The 20,646-nt window shown below is 34.9% G+C and overlaps 1 protein-coding gene across 10 annotated transcripts in view; it reads right to left on the bottom strand.

Moving 5' to 3' along the window:
• Positions 1-20,646, bottom strand: part of EIF4G3 (eukaryotic translation initiation factor 4 gamma 3) — a 311,414-nt gene that overhangs the window by 175,043 nt on the left and 115,725 nt on the right. For 8 of the 10 annotated variants that reach the window (XM_063105198.1, XM_063105197.1, XM_063105193.1 and 5 more), the window contains one exon: positions 107-202. In XM_063105198.1, coding sequence (XP_062961268.1) covers positions 107-136 — 30 coding nt within the window. In that variant the 5' untranslated portion in view covers positions 137-202. Of the gene's footprint in view, positions 1-106; positions 203-3,216; positions 3,281-5,540; positions 5,676-20,646 lie in introns of those variants that run through there. The other 2 variants (XM_063105195.1, XM_063105196.1) reach the window with 2 other exon arrangements.

The following is a 20,646-nucleotide window of genomic DNA, read 5'->3' on the forward strand; positions in this document are numbered from 1 at the left end:
AAACTTCTAAAATCCAGTAAAAATACTTTCCAAAGGAATTCAAGCTACTACACACACACAAACTTAGGTGGAAAATATTATCTAGAACAAGCTTCTGCTTACTTACCGGAGAACGGGTTTGAGGTTGTGAATTCATTGTCTGAGGGGCTTGAGGGTATACCAGCGTGGTTGGACCTGCATTCTGTCCAGAGGGATAAGGGGTCTGTCAAAGAATGGCAAGAACAATATCACATTTTGAAAAATATGACATGGTACCTCAAATTCACAATGTTTTTTTAAAAAGCTTACAGAAGTGGTTATTAATGTGGTTTACAGCACTACTTTATAAAATCTAACTTTATCACAATATCCAGGAACTCAGAATCAGTGCAACATTTTTGAGAAGCTACCATAAATCTCCTAACAAGAAAACATCAGCAACCCAAAGTCTAGGTGCAATTATTTGAAATGATGAGTGCAAAGAGGACCCACCATCAATTCACCTATTTCTGAAATGAACAGCCTGAGCCATAAACAAAATCGAACATGGCTGAGAGAACTTGTTACTCCTATGGTGTGCTTTCCAAAGTACTATTTATAAGCAAAGATAGCCCTTGAGCAAGACATCCCAGAGCCACATTAGCAGTTCACACAGTTAACTGTTCTGTTATTGCTGTTCTCTGGCTAAGGCTTATATGACAATCCTCTCACATGATCCCATTAAAATCAACAATCAATAAGAACTTTATATAAAAGCCTAGAATAAGTTATAATACAACATATATATTAACCTACCATAGGTTTTCTGAAAATAAGAACAAAAACTTTTCATTGTGAATCCCTGTTAAATGCTATTGACTACTCTACTGTGTACTGGTGAATTTAAAAAATATATCTTGTAACATGTTTAAAATGAAATGCTACCAAGAGCAATGGGCACAGAATCACAGGACTTGGATTCAAATCCTAACAACTGCTGCTTATTATCGTTAGTAGTTTGGGCAAGTGATTTATGTTTCCCACAAATGAGAAAAGGACCACCACCACCTACCTCACGTGGCAGTTGCTAAGATTAAATAAGATAAAATAAATTATTATGCTATCACCTTTACATATCACTCCCCCAGTTCTACAAATGAGGAAATCAAGGACCAGAAAATTTAAGTGTCTTACCTAACATAAGTAAATGATATACAGATACCTAGAAATTATTGTAAATTTCCTTTAAAAAAAAAAGTTTCTACAACTTTTGGCATCTGTTGACCATTTAAGAAAGTTTAGCCGGGATCACCAATTTAAAGCAAATATTTGAAAAGATTCAGCATAGCTTTCAAATAATGAAAACAAAATTACTATCTTCATATTAGACACATAGGATATTTAGCAATATTTCAACACAGTAACCTGTATATAGCATCTCTATAGCTGACACTAATATTCAATATCAGTTTGATTTCCCTTCTTACTCTAGGTTCTACTAAATCTGGCCACAAATTGAAAACATAGCAGTAAGTATCTCATGTCTATCAAATAGCTGATAATTGGACCAAACATGAACTAAAAATTATTCAGAGGTTTCTCACCAAAGATTATTTCCAGCTCTGTTTTAGACACTAATACACTCAAACTCTGAAAGGCTGTAAATCTGACTATTTCAACTTAAGAAAACATGCTGAGTGGATTTCTTATCAATTCTGGTCACATACAGATCAGAAAGGTATTTCTTCATTTCCTATTACAACATTTGGATATAGTTTTAAAATACAAAATCAATTTCATTCTTCATTAAATTAAAGAAAACCAAGTGTGCAGAAAGTTATTTCTCAGTGATGAGGCTCTTTGATCTTAGGATATCTTGATTCTTTATTCGCAACATTTAACCTGGTAGTATTTCTAGCTGTCAAGATATTAAATATAACATTAAGATATACCACTTATAAAAACATAAAGAAATGTTATCTCGTTCTATACTTCAAAATGTTAGGTAAGCACTTTGTTCTCTCATAGTTGTACTACTAAAAGGAAAAGTAACTGTTGTTTTTCATAGAGCATGCTGAAAATAGGCGTGATGGCCATACCTGATCTCTTTCTAAATTTTAATAATCTGAATAAAAAGACTACACACCTACACCAATAACTTATAAAACTAGGCTATTACTATCTAATTATACAAATTCTTGATTTTGCTTTCAAGTTTCTCTTTAGCAGTACGTGTGTGTTCATTCATTATTAGTAGATATTACAGGATATAAATTAATAGTGAGAAACTCTTCTACCTAACAAATGTCTGACATTTGAATGTGTGTGTATTTAATTCTTTGCAATCTTATCATACATGCAGATTCATGTAACCACCACTGCAGTCAAAATTCAGAAATATTCCTTCACAAGCATCCGTGCTACTATCGTACCTTATTACAGCCACAAACACATTCCTTCTGAACTCACTCGTCTGCCCCACTCTGTGCCCTAACCCCTGACAACCACTAATCTATTCTCCATCTCTATGATTTAGTGATTTACAGAATGTTATACAAATGGAAACATATACTATGTAACCTTCAGCATATCTTTTCAGTATACTGTGTGATCAAATGAGAAGACATAAAACAATTCTGCTGCATACTGAGGTAAGATGGTTGCACCAAGAAAAAGCACTTTTACTACCATTTAAGTTACAAGCCGAACTAGCCGCTTTTTCATTCAATGCCATTTTACTTGAAGGAATGACTAACAGACAAACTATGCTTATGCAGACTTGGGTATGTGGCAGGCATTTTCTTAAAAATTAACAAAATGAGTCTGTCACTTCAAGGAAAATTGAAAATATTTATCAATGATAACATTCAAGCTTTTAAGTGAAAAGTAGACTTTTGAAATTGTTATCTGCCACCATGAGCTTGGCACCTCCCCAACACGTAAAGATATTTCTAATTAAAATGTAATTATTTTAATAATGAATAATAAAAAGTTTTTAAATGGGGAAGAAATACCTCATTCAGTAAAGCAATGTCTTCTAAATGACTAAAGCATGTTACAAAATCATACATAGTAAATAATCCATTCAAGTGCGAGATAGACTAGATTTTAATGTAACAGAGTACTAAAAGTTCACTGATAACGATTTCAGATTCCACACTGCAACTAAACTTTAAGAAAATACCACTTTTTGAGTTTGGTGTAATATCAAAGGAAAACAGTGATGGGTTTATAAAAAGGCTTGTAAAATATTCCTACCTTTCCCAATTACATACCAGTGTAAGACTGCATTTTCTTCATATATTTCAACAGGAATAACATTTTGCAACAGGTTGAGGTCAGAAGCAGATGATTTGATGGGGGCGAGGGGGTGGGGGGGGGAGTGGCTGGCCAGTATTAACCAACTGAGCTAACCAGCCAGCCCCCAGAAGCAGATGAAAAATAACAAATAATTTCTACTAAGCTACATATTAAAGAGATCTGCAAAACTATACACAATATCACTCTTCTCATCAAATTTTTTGTTTAGGACAGATAATTATGCTGTCCTAAAATGTTATTCATTTAAAATAAATAAAAATGTGATTCATGTTAACCTAATATGGGGTTTATTTTTATCTTAAAATAGATTAATATTTTAAAATTCCTTAATTTCTGTAGCAAATTTTAATAGATAACACACACATGAGAACCCCAAAGAGTTTTTGTTTAGCAGTAGAAAGGCATCCTGAAGTCAAAAATTTTGAAAACACTGGCCTACATTTACTATTACAGCTGAAAATGTTCCTCCTTTACCTCTTGCCTTTAAAATATTAAACAGGTAAATTTTAAACTATGTGTATTTTACCACAATTAAAAATATTTTTTAAAGTATCTAACACAACATTACTCTCACAAAAGTCTGATATCAAACAAGTTTGTTTCAACAGCATTTATTCAATATAACTGGCTGTCAGATTAATACATATTTGTATATATATATTTATATACACTTTCTTTCATCTTGTTAAATTTTAAGCAGTACTTGATAAAGTAGAGCTGTCTATACACTGACAACTTGATATGGCACTATAGTCTACATGAAATTCATAAATGGCAGATAGCTGTAAAAAAAAATCCAACAGACATTTTTAAATCAACATTTAATAGTATGCACAAAACATAATGCCTTTTATATATTACAGTGAAAAAGAAAAACAAGTTTTTATCTTTTATTTCCAAGGAGAGAGAGTAAGAAGGGCCCATGCAGAATATACATTTTCCCACTCACAAAGCAAGAGGTGTTATTTAAAAATGAAAACAAAATGCCCCCTAGGCATCATCAAGAAACAGTACAAAGGATTAAAGGAAACAACACAATAATTCCTCCAACACAGAGAAAACACTGTCACTGTCTCTGCCTGTTAGTCAGGGTTCAGTGAGGTATCAGCTGCAACTGCCAATCTGACAGGAACTAAGGAACCACTTTCTCTTTCCCCAATCTGAACTTATCCACTGTGAAATAGCTGAGTCAACTGTGAAATAGTTGAGTCCACTTGAAACCATTTTCTTATTTGTTCTTTGGAACATGCTCAAGCACTATGCAGAACCTTAGGTTTTCAGGCCCAGATAATTTTAATAGTCAGAAATGACCAATGTGCTATTCACCTATTGGGATAAGGACAGGAATGAAGCCACATATAGCCAGTGCAATTCTTGGAATTCCATTCAAATGGTGTCAAAGTCAGCTCACATTTACATGCAGCGAATCAGAAGATACGCACTTTACTATTCCATTCTCGGTTAACACAAAATTCCTAATGAATGTACTAACGAAAAAGTGCAAAAATATAAATCCCATTTAATATTCTAACAACACTATAATGAAAATAACTTAAATCCTCTGATGTTTGGTTCACGTTTTTTGAAAACATGGAATGAAACAAATTAATACAGTTCTACAGACTAGTTCATTAATCAAATATTCCAACTTAGTTAAACATTTTTGTAAACAGAATGCTGGCATTTATTTCTTCTTAATGAATCCAGTTTTCCTTTCCCTTGTGAAGTAATCTCAGACTCAAGTTTAGCTGCTGCATATGCTGTACTTCGAAGAGCAAGAACACTCAAATGTCAAAAAGAATAAATCATAATGACTCACTGTTCAGACAAATGAGCAGATTATAATTATTAGTAAGCTCAGGCTTCCAAGTGCTCTCTCCTTCAGAGCCAAGCATATAAATATGTACACAGCATAGTAATAATCACAGTTTGACACACTGAAGACTCAATTACAGTACACCATGGCCCAAGCCTTCAGTACAAAGTGAGTAAATCAAGAAAATCAGAGTAAAACTATTATACCATGATTTAATATTAACATTAAATCCAGCAAACAGACAACAGTAACATTTCCACTTCAAAAAACGATTTTCTATAATTTGCCAAAAGGAAAATAACTTCCTGTATTGAAATCTTAGCACATAAATACCTCAATGACGGCCCTAACGTACCCAAAATGCTTATCTGTCCAGAATATAAACTAAAATGAAATGGTACAGAATTGTTTTCTGGATAATTAGAAGGCTGTCTTCTTTTCCTACCTTTTATTTCTGTGAAAAGCTTTCATCTTTACCCTGAAAGAAGTGAAACAGTACTGTCTGACTACATGTTCAAAGTTACTTATATATGGGAAAGCACTCAATGATGGATCTCCATTACGATTTTTCTATCTTATGATACTAACCATAGTACGAAAACAAACAAAAAAAATCCACCAGTTATTTTTAGATCATCACTGAGATGGTTAAATAAACATTATGCTTGCTGTGTAATGTGACTCTCACAGTACTTACTATGCCGAGAATAAACAGACATCATGCACACTCAATCACATGAGACAAGTTCAGAAAACAGCTGAGTCACTACCAACAGTACTTTACTTCCTGTTCCCAGTAACTCAGTAGAAATTGCTGCTTTACCACAACACTTGGCTTCTTTTCCCATTCCCACCAATAAGTTATAGTTTCCTGAAAACTTTCTCTTAGTAATAACATCCAGTTTATGATAAAGCTCAATTTAGGCATCATATGGTTCTACACCCACTCCAACAAATACACCAAGTTCCTGACACTATAACAACAAAGGTAAGCAAAAACAGCTAGTAGCTAGTTAGGCTGGCAAACTTCACCTCAATTAGGCCAGGTCTACTTTGGAGAAAACATCTCTCCAGTTGACCTGAAAATGAATGTAATATCACTGCACTGTCCATATAGCTTGTGCCTTCTGGACATGACCAATATATCCACTATTCTTTCTGAAATATCCCTAAATAATACGGTCAATGTTCTTTTACTATGAATAACATGGCCTCAAAGCAAAACTGCTTTAGATTTTCTTTCCTTTGAGAATGCTAATTAGTAGTAACATCAGGGGAAAACATTAGGCACACAAAAATTTTTTACACATATTGGAATGAAATAAACCCTCAAACTATACTTAATCTAAGACGCAGCAATCCAACAAATTTGTGGGGTTTTGTTTTGTGTGTGTGTTTGCAGCATCGACTGGAAGTCATGGAAATAAAGTTGAAAAGGCACGATTCCTGTGCACAAGGGATTTATAACATACCTAACAACTGTAAAACAATACAGAAAGGGATATAAGGAGTGTTAATAATAAGCCTGAAAGTACAAAGGAGAAAATGATTAATTATTCCTGGGAAAGGAGATTTCCAGGGAGCCTCCACAGGTGATAGTTCAATAGTGCTGAATGGTGAGTTTGTAGCTGGCCTGAAAGGAGGGGGCATCATGTACAGGCAAAACAAAAAGTATAAACAGAAGCACAAAAATCTGAAAAAATAAGGCATGTCTGCAGAACCATGAACAGGTCAGTAATGCCAGAGCACAGAATGAAGAGGATGAGGCAAAGTAAGAAGAGAAGTCAGAGAACTGGATTTAGGTCAGACTAAAAAAATGTATCAAGTAAAGTAAGGACTTTACCATGAATATAACCCCTGGAGACTCTGAAGACGGCAGCAATATCATCAGATTTGTTTGATCGGAGAACTCTTACTACAATATGGAATCCTAGATAAGAGATTGGTGTCAGGATACCAGATAGGCAGCTACTGCAATAGTCCAGGTATATGATGATAAGGGCAGTAAATCCGGACAAAGGAGGCAGATTTGGGAAATAATTAGTACAACGAAACAGCAAAAGTTTCTGAGCAGCTAGACATAAGGAGTAGAAAACTGATGGTCTGAGGTTTAAGGATCGGGTGACGAAGGATGCTTACAGAACCCAAAATGATCAGGCCCCAGGCCACCTTTCGACCTCACCTCATATGCTACTGTTTTTCAGCCACAATGACTTTATTTATTTCCATCAACATACCAAGTCATTTTCTCTTAAGGCCTTCACCAATAGTTGTTTTCTCTGCTTCAGATAAAAAACTGATGAATTCATTTGTATTATGTCAAATTTTAACTGTCAAAGAAACCCCCAGGTACAAGTCTAGAGTATTTAGACATGTTGCTATGGTTTGAATGTTTGTCCCCTCTGAAGCTAACATTGGAACTTAATCTCCAATATATATTTGAAACACAGAGGTGAGTGGATTGTGAGGACTATGCCTTCATGAATGGGTTAATCCATTCACAGATTAATGGGTTAATGGATTATAAGGCAGTCGCTCTGGGGGCTTTATAAGGAGAGCAAGTAAGCATGTTAAAAAGAGCGCTCTCACCTAGCCCTCATTATGTGACACCCAGACTTTGTACCAAGTCTCCACAGACTCTGTACCAAGAAAAAGGCCCTCACCACATGTGCCCTCTCGACCTTGGACTTCCCAGCCTCCAAAACTGTAAGAAATAAATTTCACTTTCTTATGAATTACCCAGTTTCAAATATTTTCTTATAGGAATCAGAATAAGGACTAATACACATGTAGAGAGCAGAGTCAACCACATAGAGTGATCTGGGAATCAGCAGCACATAACCAACAGTTCTTGCCACAAGAGTGGATGAGATCACCTAGGGTAAAGACCAAACAACAGAAAATTTTTTGAAAAACATATTCTGTATATAGGCAGAAGAAAATGAATTCTGAAAGTAGAAAGATGGAGAGTTTCAAAGGGTGGACATAAATTCCCTTTATTAAGAGTCTGTTTCCTGCCAGGCACATATCTACTTTAATTATATAAAACCTCTATGAAGTAACTCATTTTAAAAATGAGAAAACAGAAGTAGTAAAAGCAGACATTCTTGTCTTGTTCCTCATCTCAGAGGGAAAGCTTTCAGTTTGTAACCATTGAGTATGATATTCACTGTGGGTTTTTCATATACAGATTTTCTAATGTTGAGTTAGTTAGTTCCCTTCTATTCTTAGTTTATCATGAAAGGATGCTGGATTTTATCAAATGCTTTTTCTGTATCAATTGAGATGATCACGTGTTTTTTCCCCTACATTCTTGTTAATATGGTGGATTAGACTGATCAATTTTCAATGTTAAACTACCTTGCACTCCAGGAATAAATCTTACTTGGTGATGGTTATAATCCTTTTAACAGAATAACTCTTCGACATCTGGTATATTTTACACTTACGGCACATCTCAATTTGCAATAGCTATGTTTCAAGTCTCTATGCCTCTTAGTAAGGTCTGGTTTTCACTAATGATGACTAAAGTATCATGTACTAAAGAGTTCAGAAAAAGTTCCAGAAACGTGATATTGAAACGTAATGCCAGAGTAGACAAAGAATTCATTCCCTAGAATTAATTCCAAACTTTAAAAAAATATGTTAAATGTTCCAAAGCCACTGTAACAATGAAATGCAATGAACATTTACTGAGCATCCAGCATTTGCTAGGATCTCCACATTTGTTGTTTGATTTCATTTTCACAATGTCCTGTGATATACGTACTGTTATCTGCATTTAATAAATGGCAAAACTTCTACTTTAAAGGGAAGTTTAACTTACTCAAGATCTCACAATTATTAAGTGGTGGAACTAAGATTCACAACGAAGTCTCTATTTCTTAAAGGACACTTTACCTTCTATAATGTAGCCTTCATACAGTAGCAATCTGTGAATTCTTTTCCACAGTTTATAGTTTGGATGTGAGGGTGGAACTCTATGCCTCAGAGAGAATATAAGAAGACTGTATGAGCAATCTTTTTTAGTTAGATCAATAGACAGAAAATCTTTCTAGGACTTTATTATCACAGTTCAATTGTTGGGCTGTACTCAAGGTTTCTTCAAGAAGTGCTCGAGTAGAGAGGTTATTCATTTCTGAATAGAGCCTCTTTTCAACACCAGGGACATTACTAATAGAAAAATAAATGGGCTGTATTTTAAATGTTTTCTACCACAAATACTGCTCTTACTCAATTGTGGCCTTTGGAAATTTTTAGATGAATGTTTTAGGCAACTTAACCATTAAGTGACAAAATGGGTTTCGTTCTGCATTAGGACCATCTAATTACTCTTATTCTTTGTTACTTCAAGGACAGTAACAACAAAAAAAGGACAGTAATTTAATGAGCATTACCCTACACAAATTCAAGTACACTTTAATAGCATTCATCACCCATCGCAACAGCTTTGTCATGCCACTCTTTCTATCAACCCAGATCTAAAAATATTTATCAAAATAAGACAGTAGAATGAGACAATTTTGAAAAGCAAACCAATTTCACATTATGCTCTGTAAACTAAAATATTAATTTTAGTACAAAATAAAGATGAACCTTATTCTCTCATGTTACATTTCTTTAAATATCTTACCATGTAAAATCAGTTACACAGAGATGGTATTTCTTTGTATCTAACCACAATACCATGTTTCTCTATAAATGCTAATTTGTGGATTATATTCTGGGAATATTCAAATCAGAAAGTGAGATTACCTGATCAGAAAAATTAATTAATTATCTATTAAATGGACTGGTAAACTGGTTTAAAAGACCTAAATCCCTTCCACAGTATCCCAACAAAAAAGCCTTTTCTACTTTAGTGATTAAATCTTAACAACAGAACAACTGGAATTTTGACAAAAGATTCCCAGACCCTTACTTAGAATAAGCTCTCTAAGTGTGTAAAAACCAGAATATTTGGCTCTTTTTTAGTTAAGATTGTACCTGTGAAATTAACTTTTATTGAATTGTACAAAAATGTTAACAGTACACAGTAGAAAAATCTTCTCAGTTGAGTCAAATAAAGCATGTACATTGCAAACAGCCAGATAGTGCTATTTTTGGAAAATTTCATTTACAGCTACTTTCCATTCCTCAAAGATTTAGGGACTTACTATGGATCATACAGGTGGGGGGGTGCTGCTTTAAAAAATTTGAAAACCTCTGTACCACAGTTTTAAATAAATAAGACTTGATGGTACAGAAGCAAAAAGCACCTCTGCTTGAATTAGAAGCGTCAACTATACAGCACCTGTCAGGATATAATTTGGTTCTACCGTCAAAATAAATGGTATATATTATCAATACTGTAAAAACTATCTGCATACAGACTATGATGCAAAGTAGATTATCTGTAAAAAGCTGTAACATTACCTTATAGCTACCAGACAGAAATAGCTTCTCAATCACCAAAGCAGTTTTCCCTGAATTAAAAAATAGCTCAATTAATTATGTTTGTGTATGGTATAAAAATGTGACCACTTCTTGTTCCTTTCACTGAAAATCACTCCCAGCAAAGAGGGCCTAAAAGTATCATGTAGGCAGTAGGAAAGGCACTGTTCCACAGCTTTGTTCTCAACCCTGGGTGCACATTAGAATAACCTAGGCCCCATCCCAAGCAATTAAATGAGAATCTCTGAAGAATGGGACCAAGGTATCAGATGATTCCAGAGGAGCAGCAGGATTGAGAACCACTGATCTCTCATTCCTGACCAGTGACATTACATGGAGCAGGGAAACACTGTGCTCCACTTACCATCATTTCTGTACTCTTTATAATTAGTTCAACACTTAAATGCTATCTTTTTTGTCTTTCACTAGATAATGTGGACTCATATAATAGGATGGCTTTCACAATATACCTGGATCTGACAAGCTACCTGTGTTCCCACAATAGTAAGTATACTATTCAAAGCTTAGCTTTTCCCTACACAGCATGACAAACCAGTTCCCTCTCCCAGTCCCAAGACCAGTTCCCCCAAGATTATGGGCTAAAAGCACCGTTATGCCAATAGAGAGATTCTGTTGGTTCACTAGATTCCCAGGCAGCAGAGGTACTCTACATTTGCTGCACTGCTGCTCTCTGCTTCCAACATCAGTGGCTGCTGTTCATTACACTTCCTGTACCCTCTACTAATAGCCACCTCTATAATCTCTACTGCTTTCCTCCGTCCATTCCCTATACCTTTACTTAGTCTCTGCTTTCTTGTCAGTTTCTCCTCCTCATTTAAAACATCCCCAGCCAGAGTTCTCATTCCATTCATCTATAACACTAGACATAATCTTCATTCTAGGTCCTGCTGCTCCCCATGTTAAGACCACCTTCTCCACCACTAATTTCTTGAATTCCAGATTCAGGTATGTGGCTCTACATTTAAGGATCAGAAGTTTTAGTACTGTGAGAATGAATTTTTATAAAGCCCCAATCGTGCAAACCTATATTCCCCAAAGTTGTTTCAGGTTGATTGATTAAAAATTGAAACATGCTATTTCAAAAAACCATGTTATAAATGGTGTTTGTATTCCCAGAATGATTTATGAAAGCGTAGTTTGCCTAAAATGAACCTGAAACAAAATACTATGGTAAATTGTGAGAACGCAAGGAATAGAGTCAAGAGTTAGAAACTGGGGATCTTGGGCCGGCCAGTGGCTCACTCGGGAGAGTGCGGTGCTGAGAACACCAAGGCCCCGGGTTCGGATCCCATATACGGATGGCCAGTTCGCTCACTGGCTGAGCGTGGTGCTCACAACTCCAAGTCAAGGGTTAAGATCCCCTTACCGGTCATCTTTTAAAAAAAGAAAAAAAAAAAAAAAAAAAGAAAGAAACTGGGGATCTAGACTTGGTCCCTTACCAATGATACTACCTAAATCATCTGAAGCAAATCATTTCACCTTTCACACTTGATCGTCCCAATCTACCTAATAGGGTAATCCTATCTATCTCTACGATTATTTTAATGATACAATAAATACAGTGAAGTAATTGAGAAATGCTCTGAAACCTCTAGCCTATACAGTAATCTATCAAGATATTATCCTCAAACATGGTAATCTGATAACAGGAGTACACAACAAACACTGGATCACACTGTTATAATTCAAGCTATACTGGGAAGGGCAGCTTTTAGTTAAAATTATTTCTAAATGTTTCCAGACTCAGATCCTCCTACCACTGTCCCTCATCTGCTCAAGAGTTGATATTTTTGAGGAGAACTTGTCCATCTGACTCCTAAAGCATGAGATCTCTTTCAGAGCCTGTTATAGCAATAGCTTCTAATGTGAGATTTATTCCCCCACAAAATACCCTGTATGTATGGACACTCTTCAAGAAATCTGTATTCCTTAAGGCTTTGGGAGTAAGTCAAACTCTTGGTTGGTGAGCAGGATTAACTCCATCTTGCGTCCCTTGACTCCTGCTTAAACTCTCTCCTTTACTTCACTGGCTAGTTATGTAGCAACCCTAGGGCAAGTACAAAAGGAACATAGGTCCAAGGGACTAGATTACTTATTACAATGAGTGGCAACAGCCTCAGAAGACCCCCTACTTCACAGACTACAGACCACCTGGTGAGTGATGTTATCAACTTATTTTTCTTAAACCATTTTTTTGAAGTCATTTTTAGCAACACTGCTTTTGCTATATGTTTTGTCTGAATCCAAGGAGTGCGAGCCCTCATCTGCTGTAGATGTCTGAATCTTTGCTGAGTGTGACCTTCCCCACATTAAGTTATCCTTTACTAAAACTGTAAACTGTATGGATTTGCCTGTTTGGTTTTTCAGTCTGAAAGTTCCTTCTCAGTTTGGAGGGTATTATATTTTAACCCCCTCCATGCCCACAAACTAAGCATAAGACAAAGACTTGGTGAAGGATACCTTTCGCATGCATCTAGCTTTTTAACAGCTTTCATCTTTTCTATAAATTATATAAAAAATTTTTTTATTTTTATATTTTTTAAATTTTATTTTGTCGATATACATTGTGGCTGATTATTGCTCCCCATCACCAAAACCTCCCTCCCTTCTCCCTCCCCCCTCCCCCCCAACAATGTCCTTTCTGTTTGCTTGTCATATCAACTTCAAGTAATTGTGGTTGTTATATCTTCTTCCCCCCCCCGTTTTTTTTTTTGTGTGTGTGTGTGTGTGTGTGAATTTATATATTAATTTTTAGCTCCCACCAATAAGTGAGAACATGTGGTATTTCTCTTTCTGTGCCTGACTTGTTTCACTTAATATAATTCTCTCAAGGTCCATCCATGTGCCCCCAGCAGGAGAGGCTGCCTCATTTACAGGCAACAGCTTTGAAGTGTGGAGCAGGAAAAGAACTGTTTCTTAGCTATAAAATTTTAATATACCTCTTTCTATTACTCACTTCAACAGTGGTTTTTTTTTTTTTTTTGTCTGTTTTTTTCCTCTTCTAGTTTGACATTATACTTCTAGCTTTATTGATGCTGAAGTTAGAAGATAACGACTCTCAAAACCAAAGAGGAAATACATACTAGAGTAACTCCTTCTATGTCCTTAATACTTATTATCTCTGCCTGCTGGCCAGCCTCCAGTGCTTTTGCTACTTCCCTCCCTTCTTAAATGTTGCCAAATGGCTCTATGTAAATAAGCCAGCTGGCTTCTGAGTCATCACTTTTGGATCCAACTTCTCTAATTCCCAATGTGAACCTTGATATACTCTTCGAACCCTAACAGCACTTGGAATTTTTCAGTTACTTTCTGATACGGCAGCAGGACTTCCAGTGGTTTTTCTCACTCCAATGGAGTTGCTACTGGTACCTGTTCACGTGTCCTCTTGGTAATCCAAAACATTTTTCTCTAAACCTGCTACTGTTTTCCAGAAGGAGAAAATCTTCATGTGTGTAAAATGTAAAAAGTTAAGAAATGCAATAGTTGATCTATCTGCATTCTGTGCGAAGGACTGCTAAACTACTGTGAGAAATCACATTCCCTTGCCAGACTCCTCTAGAACAGAGAGAATTAGAACCAAATGCTCTGAAAATCTACACAAGCCTGGAACTTGGGGCATGAGGATTTCATGGGACCCCACAAGTCAAGCTGGCTTACCTCTGAGACTAACAGAAAAATAACAACAAGGGAAATCAACAAGATATTTTGTAATTTTACAAAGCAGAAATTCCACATCAAGAAACCTAGAATTCTAGCCAAAGGGAATCAGACAAATTCTTTTGATCCTTCGATTTGCAAATAAAAGGGAACTTCCTGTGTAGAGCATTTAGGAGGTTTTACACATTGGCGCTGAACTTCATTTCTAATACTGTGATACAAGATTTTTCTTTTAATTGAAATGAGTTTTAAGGCAAATTCATGAAAGCTCACCAAAGAGCGCATTTTAAAATTCGTCTTCCAGAATGCCCATTTCCCCAAACAACCAAAACAAAAGGACAAAAATTGTCTTCTTTCTCTTAGATCTAGGACTTCAAAATAGGTTTTTAAGTACCTACTAAGTGAGTTATTAATTAAAACAACCCCAGTTTTTAGAAGTATTTATATCAAAGTTTTTAATATTCATCTTAATTCTACTTTCAAGCAATAATGCTTTCTTCACCTACATAGAAAAACATATTGTGCCCTTTATGATATACATATATCTTTTAAAAATACACAGAGAATCCCATCAAAATTTCAACAACAAATTCTGAAGAAACAAACCCATCCTAAAATTCATATGGAATCTGAAGGGACCTCTAATAGCCAAAACAATCCCCCCAAAATGAGAACAAAGATGGAAGTCTCACACTTTGGTTTCAAAATTCACTACAAAGCTACAGCAATCAAATCAGTATGGTACTGGCATAAAGACAGACATGTAAACCAAAAGAAAAGAATGAAGAGCTCAGAAATAAACCTTCACATATATGGTCAAAAGACTTTTGACAACAGTGCCAAGACTATCTATCCAATAGGGAAAGGACAGTCTTTTCAACAAAAATGGTTCTGGGAAAATTGGATATATCCACATGCAAAAAAAAATGAAGCTGGGCCCTGACCTTTACCATATAAGAAAATTAACTCAAAATGGATCACAGATCTAAACAGACAAGCTGAAAGCATAAACTCTCAGAAGGAAACATAGAGGAAAAAGTTCAGGATGCTGAATTTGGCAATGGTTTCTTGGATATGACACCAAATGTACAAGCATCAAAAGAAAAAGTAGATAAAGTAGATAAATCAGACACAGAACACTTTCAACAGAGTGAAAAGGCAACTGGTGGGATGGGAGAAAATATTTGCAAATCATGTCTGATAAGGAGTTGATATCCAAAATATATAAGGAAATCTTACAATTCAACTACAACAACAAAAAATAAATAAATAAAGCAGCCAAGTAAAAGTTGACAAAGGGATTTAATAGACTTTTCTCCAAAGAAGATACACAAACGGTCAATAAGCCCTTGACAAGATGCTCCACGTATCACTAATCATTAGTGACATGCAAATGTTTTACACACACACAGGTGTATGAATTTTCTGACACTACCATCAAGGTGGCTGTTATCAAAAGGAGCATATTCTGAATGACAGCAAATATAAATTGGCCAGAGTTCAAAGCTAAAGATATAAAGGGAATTAGTTACTATATAAGAGCTCTTGATTCCTTGTATTAAATCATATAAAGCACTGCAGCATTTCTAACTAATTTTTACAATCAACAAGAAGTACACTAAGTATGAATATGACTTCTAGAAAACCAACAATCTTTCAATTACAACATGACAGTCTTCCATTCAGATCACTAGTTCATTTATTTTCAATTTTTCATCTTCTAATATAAGCCTTCAAGACTATACATTTTCCTCTGAATAACATTTTATTCACATCCCACAATTTTCGGATCCAAAGAGTTGTCATTCATTTCCAAAGATTACTTATTTTCAATTTTGATTTTATAAAATTTACAAATAAACAGATTTTGTTATTCTTTTGTTGTTAAACTCTAATTCTGTAAAAGTATATTCAGAAAAGATTATAATTAGAATTTTACGTTTTTCTCTGTTGCCTAATATATGATTAAATTTTCTAAATATTCCATGAGTATTTGAAAAAAAAAAAGTATTCATCTTCCATGAGTACTTGTTTTACTTGAATGAGAAAAGTTATTAAAACAACTGTATCAATTATTAACTATGTCATTCAAATCATCCACAGCTTTTTCTCTTTTCTCTTAGTTTTAAAAAGTTCTCCATATATTAAGGTTTGTTCATCATGATGTTCAAATTGAGATCCTCAATTATTTTTTATCATGGCTGAACGTGTACAAAATTCCTAAACCATAGATATATATGACCTTATGCTAATATATTAAAACAAGTTTATTATTTGTGTCACTTTGTCTATATCAGGGGGTGGCAAGCCATGACCCTTGGCTTGTGTTTTTGTAAGACAAGCTAGGAAAGATGTTTACATATTTAAAGGTTGTTAAAAAAAAAAAAAAAAAGAATATGCAAAGAACCATCTGGCCCACAAAACCCAAAATATTTACTACCTGGCCCTTCACAGTGAAAGCTTGCTGATCTATGTCAGGGTTTGGCAAATTTTTTTCTGTAAAGGTCCAGACAATAAATATTTTAAGCTTTGCAGGCCATACAATCTCTAGCAACTATTTTATCTCTGCCTTTCTAACACAAAAGCAGAATTCATAAACAAATGAGCATGGCTATATTCCACTAAAATTTTATTTACAAAAGACAGGGAGGGAACAGATATGTCAACAGTTTGCCAACCCCAATCTATGATTATCTAAACTGACCTGCCCATTTCTCATAAACGTCTCTCACATTAATTGTAAATTTGTCAGTTTCTTTTACATTTTGCTTTATACATATATATTTCTAAACCAATTATTAAATAAGAGAGTGTGATATTACATCCTCTAGAAATTACATCTTTTATTGTAAGAATTCTCTTTCTACCACATATTGTTTTTTGTCTTGAATTCTATGTAGACCTCTAAGGTTGCTTATACTTGCTTTCATTTTATTAATATTTTCCTATTAACAGTGTTTCATGATCTTGTTTTTAATCTTTCTGCGTCATGTTTAAATGTACGTACCTAGATTTTGGTTTCTGATCAATTTGCGTCAATATTTAATTGGGGAATTTAACTTTGTGTTGTTATAATCCTGCTAGCTCATCACATCTACTTTGTATTTCCCCTTTCCTGACTTTTAAAAATTCACTGGGGTTTATTGGTTTCAATTTATTCTTTATTAGTAAGGAAGTTATACATCCTTTTCCTATTATTTGTGCCAGTTACCTATTGTCTTTCAGATCCAACCAATCTCAGAATAAAAGGCTGTTTTTCACCCCCTGTCAGCATGGTTCCAGTGGCAGGGTAAAAGTAAGGCTCCAAACACCAGCTCTATTCAGATCCCCCAGCCCCAGCCTCTTAAAGCCATACAGAGATGCCAGCAACACACAGGCATGTACACTTCATATTCAAAATAGCAGCCTTACCCTACTCTCTCACCTACTGAGTTTCTGACATCCAAGGACCAACCTACAGTAACTCCCTTCTCAGAGTTCTAAGCAATAGTCCTAAAGGATCCTTCCTCCAAACTCATAGGTTCTGGCAACACCACCGGTTCTTTTTCATTCCCTCAGCTCTAAGGATGTCAGCTGCTTCCTGCAGTTATTAATCTCTGGATTACCTCAGCATCCCCTTTTTAATCATTTAGCCAGTATAATAAATTCATATATTAAATTCCCTCCATTTAAAAAAGTTAGTATAATTTCTTTTCTTCCTGACAAGACTGACAACTACACTGCTATACTTAACTAATTAGGTTGTCATGTTATAAACTGCACTGAACAGGTCAAAATTTGAAATTGAGCTATAAAAGATGGGCAATTTTAATGTGATCAAGAGTAATGAGATTTGTAGTAATGAAGAGTCTTTAATAGAGTGTAGTATCTGAAAAAGGAGTATTACTAGCAGTGAACAAAAAAGGAAATTTATTTTACCTGTGAAGTATAGCAAAATGTTGGCAACATAATATCTTCTATTTAGCACCTACTTTGTGGTCATCTATGGAACAGACTACTGTGAAGACAGAAAAGACATCACAAAAGGGAAACGGAACTCAGATAGCTTGAGGGTTTATCATTCTTCACAGAAAGAAAAAAAAGGGGTCTGTAAACCGATGAAAAGTTTGGAAATCAGATTTAACCATTCCTGTTACCTACTTATCAGTATGACTACACATCTGAGAAAAAACAACGGTAACTATACATGCATTGAGAAAAAAAGTTTGTTAGGAAAGCAAATTATAACATATTTTTATTTTCATAATATCATTCTATACATCAATAATATTGCTTATAGTGCAATGATTCTATTTGCTTTAAATATAACTAACTTAACCTCTCTTTACTGTTCGTTGATAGAATTTTAAATTACCATGCGTCTACAAGATGTGTGGGTTGTCTGCTTTTCACTGAGCACAAAATTCATAATTCTTAGTTCTATAAAGCTAACTAGTTTTTGTATACCACACTTCGTAGTTAGCAAAATACTCTCAAGTAAACTTTCTCATTTGATCCCTTATAAAATAAATGGTCCTGTATTCGGTTTGTCCTTTCCCTTCTCTATGCAAACTGCACCTTCCCCTCCCCTGAAAAAATCTGGATAGGTGTATATACATACACCCTCCTGATTAAACTCAGGATAATATTCTACATGTCTATAGTACTTAGCCCCTCTGTTGACCTTTCCCCCGAGTCCTCTATCTGCCCATTTCCCCCACAGCTCTGTGACTCACATAAATGGAATACAGATTTTTGTAGGAAATATCATAAGCACTTTGAATTGAATAGTCAAACTGGCCTATTTCCCATCCCAAAATTTACTGGTACATGCTAATTTCTATAGCTGAATCGAAGGAGCAATGTTCAGAAGCATAAAAATTTTTAAAATCTGAGTGTCACAACTAGATAAAAAAATAAATTGGCAGTATAAAAGTGAGTTCCCCCTCCAAACCTATGGGAAATAAGTGAAGTGTGAAATTCCCAAGAGATAAACTTGCAAGGGAAATGCTGAAGGAGGTTTTTCATAACCTGTTAAACAACAGGTTTTTCACCTGTTAAAACAGATAAGTGGGAGCCAGAGAAATGAAGAGTCCCAGAATGTGTCCTGAAGAAACAGCTCTTGAAATGTAAAAGAGACAAAATCCTAAACCTTTTCACCCCAACAGAATTTAGATGAAAATGAACATCATCAACAAAAAATTGAGCCTACATCAAAGAAAACAAAGGAAATGCTTGTAAAATCACAATCAGCTTGGTTCTTACAAAAAAAAAATCCTTCAGCCTTGTGAAATAGTGTTGAATTACCAGGGTACTTCAGTAAGTTCATGGAAAAATAGAATTAAAAGATAATATGAGTCTTTCCAAAAACTTTTTGAAGTACTCTTGTAATACTTAGATATTTTAAAATATGGGTTCTAGCCTTGAGGATTTGCCAAACAGACCCTAAACTTTGGGTTTAGGGTGAATAGTCTGAATAATAATTGTACTTAACTATTCATCTTGCAACAACACTTAATCACTGGAATTTTTTTCTAGCTAAATGCAATGCAAAGAAAAGCATAATCAAATAAGCGTATAAAAACTGCTTTAGGCACACTTCAACGTAAGTTATAAGACGGCAGAAAAGATGAAACAGCTAATAGGAAAATGTTTGGTGAAGTCCTACTTTATAAATATGGTTCCAAATGTTTTTGTTAATAGAAACAAAAAATGACAAAAGAGTGAAATTCTCTAACCAAATATCACCACATTGAAATAAATCTCAACAATTAGAGGGCTGGCTCAGCTGTTAGAGCACAGCCTTATAACACCAAGGTTATAGGTTCAGAGCCCTGTACCGGCCAGCCACCAAAAAAATGTTTAAAAACTAACAATCAGAAGAAAAAGCTTACCACAATTCTTTACCATCTCACAAATATAAATGGTCTGGATACAGGCCTTTGTAACTTACTTTTATATTAACGACATTTGCAAAGTCAAGTTATTTGTAAAGTGTTTAATGACAATATTTATTAAGGAAATTTTCAACAAGAAGTAAATTTTTAAGTACATACATATATTATCAACTGAAAAAAAAAAAAAAAAAGGCAGAAGATTTGGTGTCAACAGGGCCAACCAAATGCAGGCAGTACTACAGATGCCCGGGCCCACACCAAATCCTCATGTGTCATTAATGCAGCTTCTAAGCACCACTCACCCCAAAGACTGCCTTAGATGGCTACAATGTGTTTTGTTTTGGGGTTTTTTTTTGGGGGGGGGGGTAGAAACTAAATTTCGCTTTGTTTTTTAATTTTTAAGGAAATTCAGTACTTACTGATTTCAACAATAAACTGTGATTTAAAGAGAAACTTTTAAAGCTTCCTTTACTTTATCCTGGTTAGTAAGTTTGCTCTTCACAGTTATCAAACTCTGAATTCTCTTCATGAAAGGCAAAAAAAAAAAAAAAAAAAACCCTCAAA

Source organism: Cynocephalus volans, chromosome 8 (assembly GCF_027409185.1).
Source record: "Cynocephalus volans isolate mCynVol1 chromosome 8, mCynVol1.pri, whole genome shotgun sequence".
Taxonomy (NCBI): domain Eukaryota; kingdom Metazoa; phylum Chordata; class Mammalia; order Dermoptera; family Cynocephalidae; genus Cynocephalus; species Cynocephalus volans.